At 35.3% G+C, this 13,554-nt stretch overlaps 1 protein-coding gene across 1 annotated transcript in view; it reads right to left on the bottom strand.

Moving 5' to 3' along the window:
• Positions 1–13,554, bottom strand: part of LOC102805334 (uncharacterized) — a 90,495-nt gene that overhangs the window by 27,192 nt on the left and 49,749 nt on the right. Inside the window, exons 70-85 of the mRNA XM_085503551.1 lie at positions 12,866–13,276; positions 11,542–11,952; positions 10,228–10,638; positions 9,694–9,720; positions 8,900–9,310; positions 7,597–8,007; positions 7,047–7,073; positions 5,475–6,893; positions 4,725–5,126; positions 3,351–3,380; positions 2,790–2,900; positions 2,173–2,289; positions 1,359–1,475; positions 946–1,065; positions 493–612; positions 39–158 (exon numbers count right to left, since the gene is read on the bottom strand). Coding sequence (XP_085359677.1) covers positions 39–158; positions 493–612; positions 946–1,065; positions 1,359–1,475; positions 2,173–2,289; positions 2,790–2,900; positions 3,351–3,380; positions 4,725–5,126; positions 5,475–6,893; positions 7,047–7,073; positions 7,597–8,007; positions 8,900–9,310; positions 9,694–9,720; positions 10,228–10,638; positions 11,542–11,952; positions 12,866–13,276 — 4,665 coding nt within the window. The remainder of the gene's footprint in view (positions 1–38; positions 159–492; positions 613–945; positions 1,066–1,358; positions 1,476–2,172; positions 2,290–2,789; positions 2,901–3,350; positions 3,381–4,724; positions 5,127–5,474; positions 6,894–7,046; positions 7,074–7,596; positions 8,008–8,899; positions 9,311–9,693; positions 9,721–10,227; positions 10,639–11,541; positions 11,953–12,865; positions 13,277–13,554) is intronic.

The raw sequence follows: 13,554 nt of genomic DNA, 5'->3' as shown, positions 1-13,554 counted from the left end.
AATGATATATGATAACCAAAGAATATGATCGAACTTACCTATTTCACAATTAAGACCTTCATATCCATCAACACAATTACACTTGTAACTATCCATAATATTATCAACACATTCACCGTTATTTGCACATGGATTTGAGTCACAGGGTTTGGGTATTTCTGGATGGGATGGAGTAAAAGGAAAGAGGTAAAATATTTTTTATTCTTGGGTTATTCGACAGGGAGGTATTATTTTAAACTGAGAAACAAATAAGATGTTAAACCCTTAATAACCAACTAAACATACGATCATAGAAATTCGTGTCCAAGAATTTGAGTGTGGTTCGAGTATAGCTGGAAAGAAATGGAATATAACAGGGTTGGGAAGATAAAAAGAGTTTGGATACAGCGATATAATTTATACGTAAATTCCCAAAGGTTTTTAGCATTTGTAACTATCACATCAATGTATATAACATGTTATATGATAACCAAAGAATATGATCAAACTTACCTATTTCACAATTAAGACCTTCATATCCATCAACACAATTACACTCATAACTATCCATATTATCATCAACACATTCACCGTTATTTGCACATGGATTTGAGTCACAGGGTTTGGGTATTTCTAGAAGGGATGGAGTGAAAGGGAAGAGGTAAAATATTTTTATCTTTGGGTTATTTTATAGGGAGGTATTATTTTCAACTGGGGAACAAATAAGACGTTAAACCCTTAATAACCAACTACACATACAATCATAGAAATTCGTGTCCAAGAATTTGAGTGTGGTACGAGTATAGCTGGAAGGAAATGGAATATGAAGGGGTTGGAAGATAAAAAGAGTTTGGATATAGCGATATAATTTATACGTAAATTCCCAAAGGTTTTTTAGCATTTGTAACTATCACATCGATGTATATAACAAGTTATATGATTACCAAAGAAGATGATCAAACTTACCTATTTCGCAATTAAGACCTTCATATCCATCAACACAATTACACTCATAACTATCCATATTATCATCAACACATTCACCGTTATTTGCACATGGATTTGAGTCACAGGGTTTGGGTGTTTCTAGATGGGATGAAGTGAAAGGCGAGTGGTAGAAAACATTTTTTATTTTTAGATTATTATTCAGGGATGTATTTAGTTTAAACTAAGAACTGACTAAGACGTTAAACCCTTAATAACCAACAACACACAAAGTTATAGGCAATCATGTGCATGAATTTGAGGATGGTCTGAGTATATCTAGAATAAAATGGAATGAAAAGGGTTTGGAAGGTAAAAAGAGTTTAGATATAGCTACATGTACAAAGTTGTATATAAATTGATATATGATTACCAAAGAATATGATCAAACCTACCTTTTTCACAATTACGACCTTCATATCCAGTTGCACAATTACACGCATAAGTGGACAAATTATCAACACATTCACCACTATTTTCACATGGATTTGAGTCACATGGTTTAGATATTTCTGGATTGGAAAGATTGGAAGGGGGCAGGTAGAAAACATTATTTATTCTTGGACAATTGCATAGAGAGTTATTTAGTTTAAACTAAGAACTGACTAAACTTAAAACCCATAATAACCAACTACACATACAAAAATTTAAATTTATAAATTTAAGTATGGCATGTGTATAGCTTGAATGGAATGGATTCCGTAGAAAAAAAGGAGTTTGAATATAGCTACATGTGGTCGGATATATATGTAAATGCGCATATCAATGTATATATAATCTTATGCGGTTTCTAATGTGTACGATAAAACTTACTTATTTCACACTCAAGAACTATCCAGTAACACAATTGCATACAATTGATCATGGAAACATTCACCGCTATTTGCACACGTGTTTAAGTCACATGATTTGGGAACTACTAGGATGGAAAGAAAGTACAGGCAAAGAAAAATTGTGGCACACATAAATATACATATTTATACCTGAGAATTATATCCATATAATCACGAATTACACACATGTAAATAACCACATTCGTGAACTAATTTCTACATGAGTTGGAAACCATGGATTAAGTACTCCTGGGATGGAGTAGAATGTAAAAAATGGTTTGACTGCGAAAAGAGTAGGCTTATTGCCGCAGTAAATGGTTCATAAGCCGATACACCACCAGTTTCAACGACTGATGATTGGGGATACTTCACTTACCTGTTTCACAGTTATGTCCTTCGTATCCAGTCACACAATTACATGCATAACTATGCGAATTATCAACACATTCGCCGTCATTTGCACATGGATTTGAATGACAGGGTTTGAGGATGGCTTAAAAGGAAGGGATCGAATGGTAAGAGGCAGTGAACATGTACATGAACGCGATCACATATTACAACCGATATTTGAGGAATAAATGAGAACGGTGTAGCTAGAACAGATGGGATTGATACAAGTAGATTACAATAGCTTGACATACAAAACACACATATACTAACAAAATATAGTCATCCACCCACACACACACGAGAATGACTTGTTTCATGTTTTGTTACCGTGCAGTACATTAGCTATTCAATATAGATTGTGCAGAGCATCGCGCGCCTGAATCATCTGGGAATGATTAGATTTGACGAGCCACACAAAAAGTGTGAATGACGTCACAATCAAAAGGCAGGGGGGCTAGGAAGAAACACGTATTGACAGTGGTTTGAATAAGCTACGCAAAATGACAGTTAATTTGCAGGGCAATTAACTATTAACCATATATTGTTCTCAAGTGCTAGATATATGATAGTATATGTAATGTTTGGCCAACAATGTTGACTTACGTGTTTCACAATTTCTTCCCGTGAAGTCATCGTTACATTGACACTCATAACTATCTTCAAGTTGAATACACACTCCGTTAATGCATGGATTATTATCGCAAAGGTTAATTTCTGTTCAACAAATAAATGAAATCGTAATTTAAAATTAAAACATGTTGCTGTTGTATAACCTTTGACGAACACTTGCCATCTTGTGATGTAATAGCTCAAATACGTGTACGCCTCAAAGACTAAGACAACATTCGAAATATTGTATTAACAACGGATAAGGAGTTACTGTTGAGATTGTAATAAAAATACGAAACGTCCAATACTGTTAATTAGAGGTGGAGGTAACTTGGAACAATCACAATTTATATTGATTGTTAAAGTGTTGATATTTCCGAAAAATGAAAAATATATTAAAGTTTACTAAACATTAAATAATAATTACTGAAATTCGTCAGCATCTATAGCATCACAAATATATTTCCTCACTGAAGCATTTCAAAGATTAAAAAACCCACTTAATTCTCCTGTAAAATGTTTTTTTTTTTTAAATTATAATCTGTTCCATCTTACCCTCCATCAGTGCTGGTGCTGCCTCTTCGCCTGAAAGCACAATATTTAAAAATACAACATGTTAATGATTTTAGTAGCCCCATTTTTTATATTGCAATTGCTTAATCCATTGCTATCATTTTAATATTATTTTGATGCATGTCATAGGAACTAGAAAGAAGCACTAACGAAATTACACTACTATATTTGTTCATAACAATGAACTATTTTCAAATTATAACTTAAGATACAGTATTGCTTCTTAAAATTAATCAAACAATTATTGTCTAAATATCTGACCACATCATACAGTAAACAATAAATGAGGCCATGAACATGCACATGTAGAATATGGCACAAATTGGAATCGCCACCGATGTTTTGGAAGATTTTATATTTAAGGCAGTTCGGGACAGATTTTACACTGCTGATCATGATATGGTATATATAGAATTTCTCATTGTATATAATGGAAATCCTATATATTACAATCTCACTAAGTTAAAAGATATTGTTTTTTCAAACAAAATGTTAAGAATGAAGAAAAAATGTTCCATATAAACCCGTGCAAAATACACTTTAATAACATCAGCTAATGGAAAAATTGGTAAGATGACATAATTTTCTTCAAATCAACCTGAGCCACATTGATGAGATATTGTCTGGGAATTTGCACTAGGACAACATAATCTGCCAATAAATTAAAGTAACCAAATTATGAAACAATACATAAATAATAATATCATTACCCGATGATTAAAATAAAAACGTATAAATTATAAAAACCCGAATTCTGAGTTTTACTAATATTATCATTACCCGTTGATTAAAATGCAGCCTATGAGTTTTACCAATTTTCGAACTGACAGAACTTCATTTACACTATGTTATCAATATACATTTGTATTATTGATTTGTTTCAGTCGTTGTGTTTTGTTGGTACGTGATATCAGTTTTCCGGTAATGTTTTTGTGGACTGTTTGAAATATGAGAAATGTTTTAAATCTTATTGGCTTTAAAGGTTTGTTATTTAGGATTTTGGTCATATGCCTTTTTGCAATAACATGGTTGCTTAATTAAACTTGATATTTTGTGATGGTAATTCACGGCCATCCAAACGGCTATTTTCTCGTATGCTGAAAGCAACAAAATAAAGCTCAGTTGAAGTGATTCAACTGGTCGTGTACTAGAAATGACACTCGAAAAATCAAATACCCCCGAAAAACATATTGTTTGTTGGTATTTCCAAAACCATCAAGATTTGTTACATTACCCATTACGATAATCTCCTCTGTGATGACTATAACTTTGAATATCATTTGGGCATGTTGTTATGTAAACTTCAATCAGGTTGTTGGTTTTTGTTAAATAGTTATGTTAACAACTATAACTTACATTCATTAGCACAACTAAAATCAACAGAGAGGAATCTTGTTTGTCCTGGGCAAGGATTCCCGCCATGGAATTTTGTTCCAAATGGCACAGTGCATGTTTGCCTTCCATTACACAGTGAACTTATTGCTTGGGGAGATGACTCGGACACGCATTCATCAGCAGCTAAAGGGGTTTCTATGTCACATCCCACGTCATCAGCAGCGCGACCATAACTGGCACTATTTATATAAATATATTGTCCAAGACTGCACTGCAATTTTAACATAATTTCACGTGTCCCTCTAGTTCCACATGACCGTAACATTTCTTGCTGGTCGTAACAGCTAGGAGGGCCATCAACAGCAACAGCTGGGAGTGCTAAGTCAATTGCAATAACGTCCTCTTCATCCTCATCCTCACCAACTGTATAATATATAACAAATATTCATTATAGCAAAAAACAAAATCCTTTATTCATTGACTAATAGTTTAGGACCGGGGTATATTGTTATTCTTCGCAAAAAATGTCAAAATCACAGATACATAGGTGTTAATATAATCCGATTCATCAAGAATCTGGTATTTTACACATTCTGTGTTTGTGTATCAGAATCCGTTTTCTGCAAAAATATGGTAATCATACATTGTAGACATACAGATTGCTATTGACAATTTAGGAAATGTTCATAGCATCCAGAAACATTGATATTCTATTAAAAAAAATTAGTAATTGATAATACATTACTGATTTGTGCTTATATTAATGCTCACCTTCTGTTACCACAGATGGTATCTCAGGAGGAGGTGATGGTGGTGGAATAGTAGTTACAACAACTGGTATCTCAGGAGGTGGTGGTGGTGGAATAGTAGTTACAACAGCTGGTATCTCAGGAGGTGGTGGTGGAATAGTAGTTACAACAGCTGGTATCTCAGGAGGTGGTGGTGGTGGTGGTGGAATAGTAGTTACAACAGCTGGTATCTCAGGAGGTGGTGGCGGTGGAATAGTAGTTACCACAGCTGGTATCTCAGGAGGTGGTGGTGGAATAGTAGTTACAACAGCTGGTATCTCAGGAGGTGGTGGTGGTGGTGGAATAGTAGTTACAACTGATGGTATCTCAGGCAGTGGTGGTGGTGGACTAGTAGTTACCACAACTGGTATTTCAGGAGGTGGTTGTGGTGGTGGAATAGTAGTTACTACAGCCGGAATTTGAGGTGGTTGTTGTGGTGGTTGGATAGTTGTTATAACAGCTTGTAGCTCAGGAGGAGGAGGTGGTGGTGGTGGAATGGTAGTTACCACAGCTTGTATCTCAGGAGGCGGTGGTGGTGGAATAGTGGTTACAACAGCTGGTATCTGAGGTGGTGGTAGTCGTTGTGGAATAATATTTACGGCAGCTGGAATCTGGGTGTGTGGTGGCTGTGGTGGTGGTGGGATAGTAGTTAAAACAGCTGGCATCTCAGGAGGTGGTGGCCGGAGAGTAGTTACAGCAGCTGGTATTCGAGGAGGTGAAGTTGGTGGTGGAATTGTAGTTACCACAGCTGGTATCCCAGGAGGTGGTGGCGGAGGAATAATAGTTACCACAGTTGGTATCCCAGGAGGTGGGGGTGGTGGCGGGACAGTAGTTACAACAGCTGGTATTCCAGGAGGAGGTGGTGGTGGTGGAGCAGTAGTTACCACAGCTGGTATCCCGGGAGGTGGTGGTGGTGGTGGAATAGTAGTTACCACGGCTGGTATCCCAGGAGGTGGTGGCGGTGGAACAGTAGTTACCACAGCTGGTATCCCGGGAGGTGGTGGTGGTGGGATTGTAGTCACAACAGCTGGTATCCCAGGAGGTGGGGGTGGTGGCGCGACAGTAGTTACAACAGCTGGTATTCCAGGAGGAGGTGGTGGTGGTGGTGGTGGAATAGTAGTTACCACAGCTGGTATCCCAGGAGGTGGTGGTGGAATAGTAGTTACGACAGCTGGTATCCCAGGAGGTGGTGGTGGTGGTGGAACAGTAGTTACCACAGCTGGTATCCCAGGAGGTGGTAGTGGCGGTGGGATAGTAGTCACAGCAGTTGGGATAGGAATAGCACCTGGAGTTAGAGGTGGTGGAATGGTCGTTACAACAGCTGGCCCAGGTGGTTCAGGAATTGTAGTCATACCAGCGCGAATTGTATTGAGCATTGGTGGTGGTTGTGTGTCGGTAATGGCTGGAATGAATAAATGGTCGCACAGTTGCATTTGTCAATATAGCTGTAGAATTGACGTTTTAATTGTTATTAATATTATTTTACTAAACAAATTAAAATAAACAACATTCATATTTATTATTGTTAACGACATAAATATGAACAAAAACTTACCTGGCAATGCCACCGGTTTACCATCACCTAAATGTTTGAAGAAGAATATAAGTATAATTATATAAATAAATGTTATGTTACAATGTAAAAGATTAAACAGATTATTCGATGCAATATTCCATGTTTATAGGAACATTACTAATACATCAGTAATTGTATCATTCATAATGAAGTCATAACAAAGTATAAAAAATGTGATATTTTGGACCACGTTCATAATCAATTCGGTTCCATTGTACGTTACGTTGTCAGACATTGATTTCAATGTTTCATCAGTTTAGATTGGATTAATTGCAAGAAAGAACTTTTTGTGCTGTGCAAACGTATACATTCAGAGACGGGATTCCATTCCCAACACAGACTGATATCGCCTACCTCTGGGTCTGAAGTAAACAACAAAGGTGTTCGAATATGACATAAACGTGCTGCAGAATTCCAAAATAAATTCTATTGTTTTCAGAAACTAAAACAATATAATACGCTCATTAAGCAACAGGCACGTATTATCAACATGTGCTTCCACAAGCCCAATAAGTACAGACACACTTACATGATTTTACACAGACATATTTCACATTGAGAAACGTCTCAACCCTCCTACCACAAGGATTTCCACCATGAAAGTTGGGACGAAATGGAACGATGCAATATCGTCTTCCTTCACACTTGTTTTTAACTGCTTGCAAAGTTGTCACGGAAATACACTCATCATCCTCTAGTGGTGTAAGCACATTGCATCCTACATCACCTTGTGATCGTCCATAACTTGCGCTTTGAATATAAACGTACTGTCCTTTTTCGCATTCCAGTCGAATTGATAAGCCTTTCGGTTTGATTCCACATCTGTTTTCCGCTGGCATCTCGTCATAACACTCAGGCGCACCTTCTACTTCAACTGCTGGCTCAAAGTCCATCAAGTACTCATCTTCGTCTGGGAGAGATGGTGTTGTAGCAGCAAAAGCTACCAAATGATGAAAAGCATTAGTATTTCACATGACAAGAAATGCACTATATACAAATATAAAACTAACGTGCAATATAATAGTATTTACTCAATAACAAAGTGTCATTAGTAGAAAGATACAGGAAGTTTGGTTACTGTTGATGCACGTTCCGTTGCCAATTGCGAGAATCATTAGGTTTAAATATCATTATAATTTGGTGATCTATAGATTAAAAAGTCTATATAATTATGTACGACTTTTGAAACAATTAGAACAATGAAAGGATTTCATCAGTGTAATTCAAATTTAGTTGGCCCCCTTAAGGCGATGTGCGCCAAGGTAGCATTTTGTTGTCATTATTACTTTAACATAATAACAGAGATCATACCTGGCAAAACTTCGGGTTCTCCTCCACCTATATATAAGGAAAACGCATATTTATTAAACAACGACTGGAATTCTTTACAATTATGTTTCATAAATGCTACTATATATATATATATATTGGCTTTAAGTAGTAAGAATGCAATAGCGTACCGAATGAACCGAATTTCATTGACTTCAAATGCAATTATTATTGAACTAATTCTAGTTAATATTAAATCAGAGAAAGATGAATATTGCATATTATATATCAAAATATTGATAGGTTGAAATGTAATACATAATTTGCCTGATGTAGAAAATTCAATGAAACATATTTCAATACATATATAATACGCCGTTGGTGTTATTGGCAACCAAAATAATAATGAATAATTTAAAAAATGTGTTGCAGTGTCTATTTCCCGCATGAAAATTATATATTATAATATTTTAAAGCTACGGTGGACTTGCGTGTTCCTTTCATGTGCAAGTAACCCAATATGACAATAAAACTATAATTATTGTTCGAAAATAATAACTTACATGATTTTACACAGACATATTTCACATTGAGAAAAGTCTCAACCCTCCTACCACAAGGATTTCCACCATGAAAGTTGGGACGAAATGGAACGACGCAAAATCTTCTTCCTTCACACTTGTCTTTAACTGCTTGCAAAGTTGTAACGGAAGTACACTCATCTGCCTCTAGTGGCGTAAGCACATCGCATCCTACATCACCTTTTGATCGTCCATAACTTGCGCTTTGAATATAAACGTACTGTCCTTTTTCGCATTCCAGTCGAATTGATAAGCCTTTTGGTTTGATTCCACATCTGTTTTCCGCTGGCATCTCGTCATAACACTCAGGCGCACCTTCTACTTCAACTGCTGGCTCAAAGTCCATCAAGTCCTCATCTTCGTCTTGGAGAGATGGTGTTGTAGCAGCAAAAGCTACCAAATGATAAAAGACATTAGTATTTCACATGACAAGAAATGCACTATATACAAATATAAAACTAACGTGCAATATAATAGTATTTACTCAATAACAAAGTGTCATTAGTAGAAAGATACATGAAGTTTGGTTACTGTTGATGCACGTTCCGTTGCCAATTGCGAGAATCATTAGGGTTAAATATCATTATAATTTGGTGATCTATAGATTAAAAAGTCTATATAATCATGTACGACTTTTGAAACAATTAAAACAATGAAAGGATTTCATCAGTGTAATTCAAATTTAGTTGGCCCCCTTAAGGCGATGTGCGCCAAGGTAGCATTTTGTTATCATTACAATGTCAATGATTACTTTAACATAATAACAGAGATCATACCTGGCAAAGCTTCGGGTTCTCCTCCACCTATATATAAGGCAAACGCATATTTATTAAACAAAGACTGGAATTCTTTACAATTATGTTTCACAAATGCTACTATATATATATATATATATATATATATATAGGCTTTAAGTAGTAAGAATGCAATAGCGTACCGAAAGAACCGAATTTCATTGACTTCAAATACAATTATTATTGAACTAATTCTAGTTAATATTAAATGCAGAGGAAGATGAATATTGCATATTATATATCAAAATATTGATAGGTTGAAATGTAATACATAATTTGTCTGATGTAGAAAATTCAATGAAACATATTTGAATACAAATATAATACGCCGTTGGTGTTATTGGCAATCAAGATAATAATGAATAATTTAAAAAATGTGTTGCAGTGTTTATTTCCCGCATGAAAATTATATATTGTAATATTTTAAAGCTACGGTGGACTTGCGTGTTCCTTTCATGTGCAAGTAACCCAATATGACAATAAAACTATAATTGTTGTTTGACAATAATAACTTACATGATTTTGCACAGACATATTTCACATTGAGAAACGTCTCAACCCTCCTACCACAAGGATTTCCACCATGAAAGTTGGGACGAAATGGAACGACGCAAGATCTTCTTCCTTCACACTTGTCTTTAACTGCTTGCAAAGTTGTTTCGGAAGTACACTCATCTGCCTCTAGTGGGGTAAGCACATCGCATCCTACATCACCTTGTGATCGTCCATAACTTGCGCTTTGAATATAAACGTACTGTCCTTTTTCGCATTCCAGTCGAATTGATAAGCCTTTTGGTTTGATTCCACATCTGTTTTCCGCTGGCATCTCGTCATAACACTCAGGCGCACCTTCTACTTCAACTGCTGGCTCAAAGTCCATCAAGTCCTCATCTTCGTCTGGGAGAGATGGTGTTGTAGCAGCAAAAGCTACCAAATGATAAAAAGCATTAGTATTTCACATGACAAGAAATGCACTATATACAAATATAAAACTAACGTGCAATATAATAGTATTTACTCAATAACAAAGTGTCATTAGTAGAAAGATACAGGAAGTTTGGTTACTGTTGATGCACGTTCTCTTGCCAATTGCGAGAATCATTAGGGTTAAATATCATTATAATTTGGTGATCTATAGATTAAAAAGTCTATATAATTATGTACGACTTTTGAAAAAATTAAAACAATGAAAGGATTTCATCAGTGTAATTCAAATTTAGTTGGCCCCCTTAAGGCGATGTGCGCCAAGGTAGCATTTTGTTGTCAATACAATGTCAATGATTATTTTAACATAATAACAGAGATCATACCTGGCAAAGCTTCGGGTTCTCCTCCACCTATATATAAGGCAAACGCATATTTATTAAACAAAGACTGGAATTCTTTACAATTATGTTTCACAAATGCTACTATATATATATATATTGGCTTTAAGTAGTAAGAATGCAATAGCGTACCGAATGAACCGAATTTCATTGACTTCAAATACAATTATTATTGAACTAATTCTAGTTAATATTAAATGCAGAGAAAGATGAATATTGCATATTATATATCAAAATATTGATAGGTTGAAATGTAATACATAATTTGCCTGATGTAGAAAATTCAATGAAACATATTTCAATACAAATATAATACGCCGTTGGTGTTATTGGCAATCAAGATAATAATGAATAATTTAAAAAATGTGTTGCAGTGTTTATTTCCCGCATGAAAATTTTATATTGTAATATTTTAAAGCTACGGTGGACTTGCGTGTTTCTTTCATGTGCAAGTAACCCAATATGACAATAAAACTATAATTATTGTTCGACATTAATAACTTACATGATTTTACACAGACATATTTCACATTGAGAAACGTCTCAACCCTCCTACCACAAGGATTCCCACCATGAAAGTTGGGACGAAATGGAACGACGCAAGATCTTCTTCCTTCACACTTGTCTTTAACTGCTTGCAAAGTTGTCTCGGAAGTACACTCATCTGCCTCTAGTGGGGTAAGCACATCGCATCCTACATCACCTTGTGATCGTCCATAACTTGCGCTTTGAATATAAACGTACTGTCCTTTTTCGCATTCCAGTCGAATTGATAAGCCTTTTGGTTTGATTCCACATCTGTTTTCCGCTGGCATCTCGTCATAACACTCAGGCGCACCTTCTACTTCAACTGCTGGCTCAAAGTCCATCAAGTCCTCATCTTCGTCTGGGAGAGATGGTGTTGTAGCAGCAAAAGCTACCAAATGATAAACAGTATTAGTATTTCACATGACAAGAAATGCACTATATACAAATATAAAACTAACGTGCAATATAATAGTATTTACTCAATAACAAAGTGTCATTAGAAGAAAGATACAGGAAGTTTGGTTACTGTTGATGCACGTTCCGTTGCCAATTGCGAGAATCATTAGGGTTAAATATCATTATAATTTGGTGATCTATAGATTAAAAAGTCTATATAATTATGTACGACTTTTGAAAAAATCAAAACAATGAAAGGATTTCATCAGTGTAATTAAAATTTAGTTGGCACCCTTAAGGCGATGTGCGCCAAGGTAGCATTTTGTTGTCAATAAAATGTCAATGATTATTTTAACATAATAACAGAGATCATACCTGGCAAAGCTTCGGGTTCTCCTCCACCTATATATAAGGAAAACGCATATTTATTAAACAAAGACTGGAATTCTTTACAATTATGTTTCACAAATGCTACTATATATATATATATATATATATATTGGCTTTAAGTAGTAAGAATGCAATAGCGTACCGAATGAACCGAATTTCATTGACTTCAAATACAATTATTATTGAACTAATTCTAGTTAATATTAAATGCAGAGAAAGATGAATATTGCATATTATATATCAAAATATTGATAGGTTGAAATGTAATACATAATTTGCCTGATGTAGAAAATTCAATGAAACATATTTCAATACAAATATAATAAGCCGTTGGTGTTATTGGCAATCAAGATAATAATGAATAATTTAAAAAATGTGTTGCAGTGTTTATTTCCCGCATGAAAATTGTATATTGTAATATTTTAAAGTTACGGTGGACTTGCGTGTTTCTGTCATGTGCAAGTAACCCAATATGACAATAAAACTATAATTATTGTTCGACATTAATAACTTACATGATTTTACACAGACATATTTCACATTGAGAAACGTCTCAACCCTCCTACCACAAGGATTTCCACCATGAAAGTTGGGACGAAATGGAACGACGCAAGATCTTCTTCCTTCACACTTGTCTTTAACTGCTTGCAAAGTTGTCTCGGAAGTACACTCATCTGCCTCTAGTGGGGTAAGCACATCGCATCCTACATCACCTTGTGATCGTCCATAACTTGCGCTTTGAATATAAACGTACTGTCCTTTTTCGCATTCCAGTCGAATTGATAAGCCTTTTGGTTTGATTCCACATCTGTTTTCCGCTGGCATCTCGTCATAACACTCAGGCGCACCTACTACTTCAACTGCTGGCTCAAAGTCCATCAAGTCCTCATCTTCGTCTGGGAGAGATGGTGTTGTAGCAGCAAAAGCTACCAAATGATAAAAAGAATTAGTATTTCACATGACAAGAAATGCACTATATACAAATATAAAACTAACGTGCAATATAATAGTATTTACTCAATAACAAAGTGTCATTAGTAGAAAGATACAGGAAGTTTGGTTACTGTTGATGCACGTTCCCTTGCCAATTGCGAGAATCATTAGGGTTAAATATCATTATAATTTGGTGATCTATAGATTAAAAAGTCTATATAATTATGTACGACTTTTGAAACAATTAAAACAATGAAAGGATTTCATCAGT

Source organism: Saccoglossus kowalevskii, chromosome 9 (genome assembly GCF_978046115.1).
Source record: "Saccoglossus kowalevskii chromosome 9, keSacKowa6.1, whole genome shotgun sequence".
NCBI lineage: Eukaryota > Metazoa > Hemichordata > Enteropneusta > Harrimaniidae > Saccoglossus > Saccoglossus kowalevskii.
This window is presented reverse-complemented; position numbering and strand designations above follow the sequence as displayed.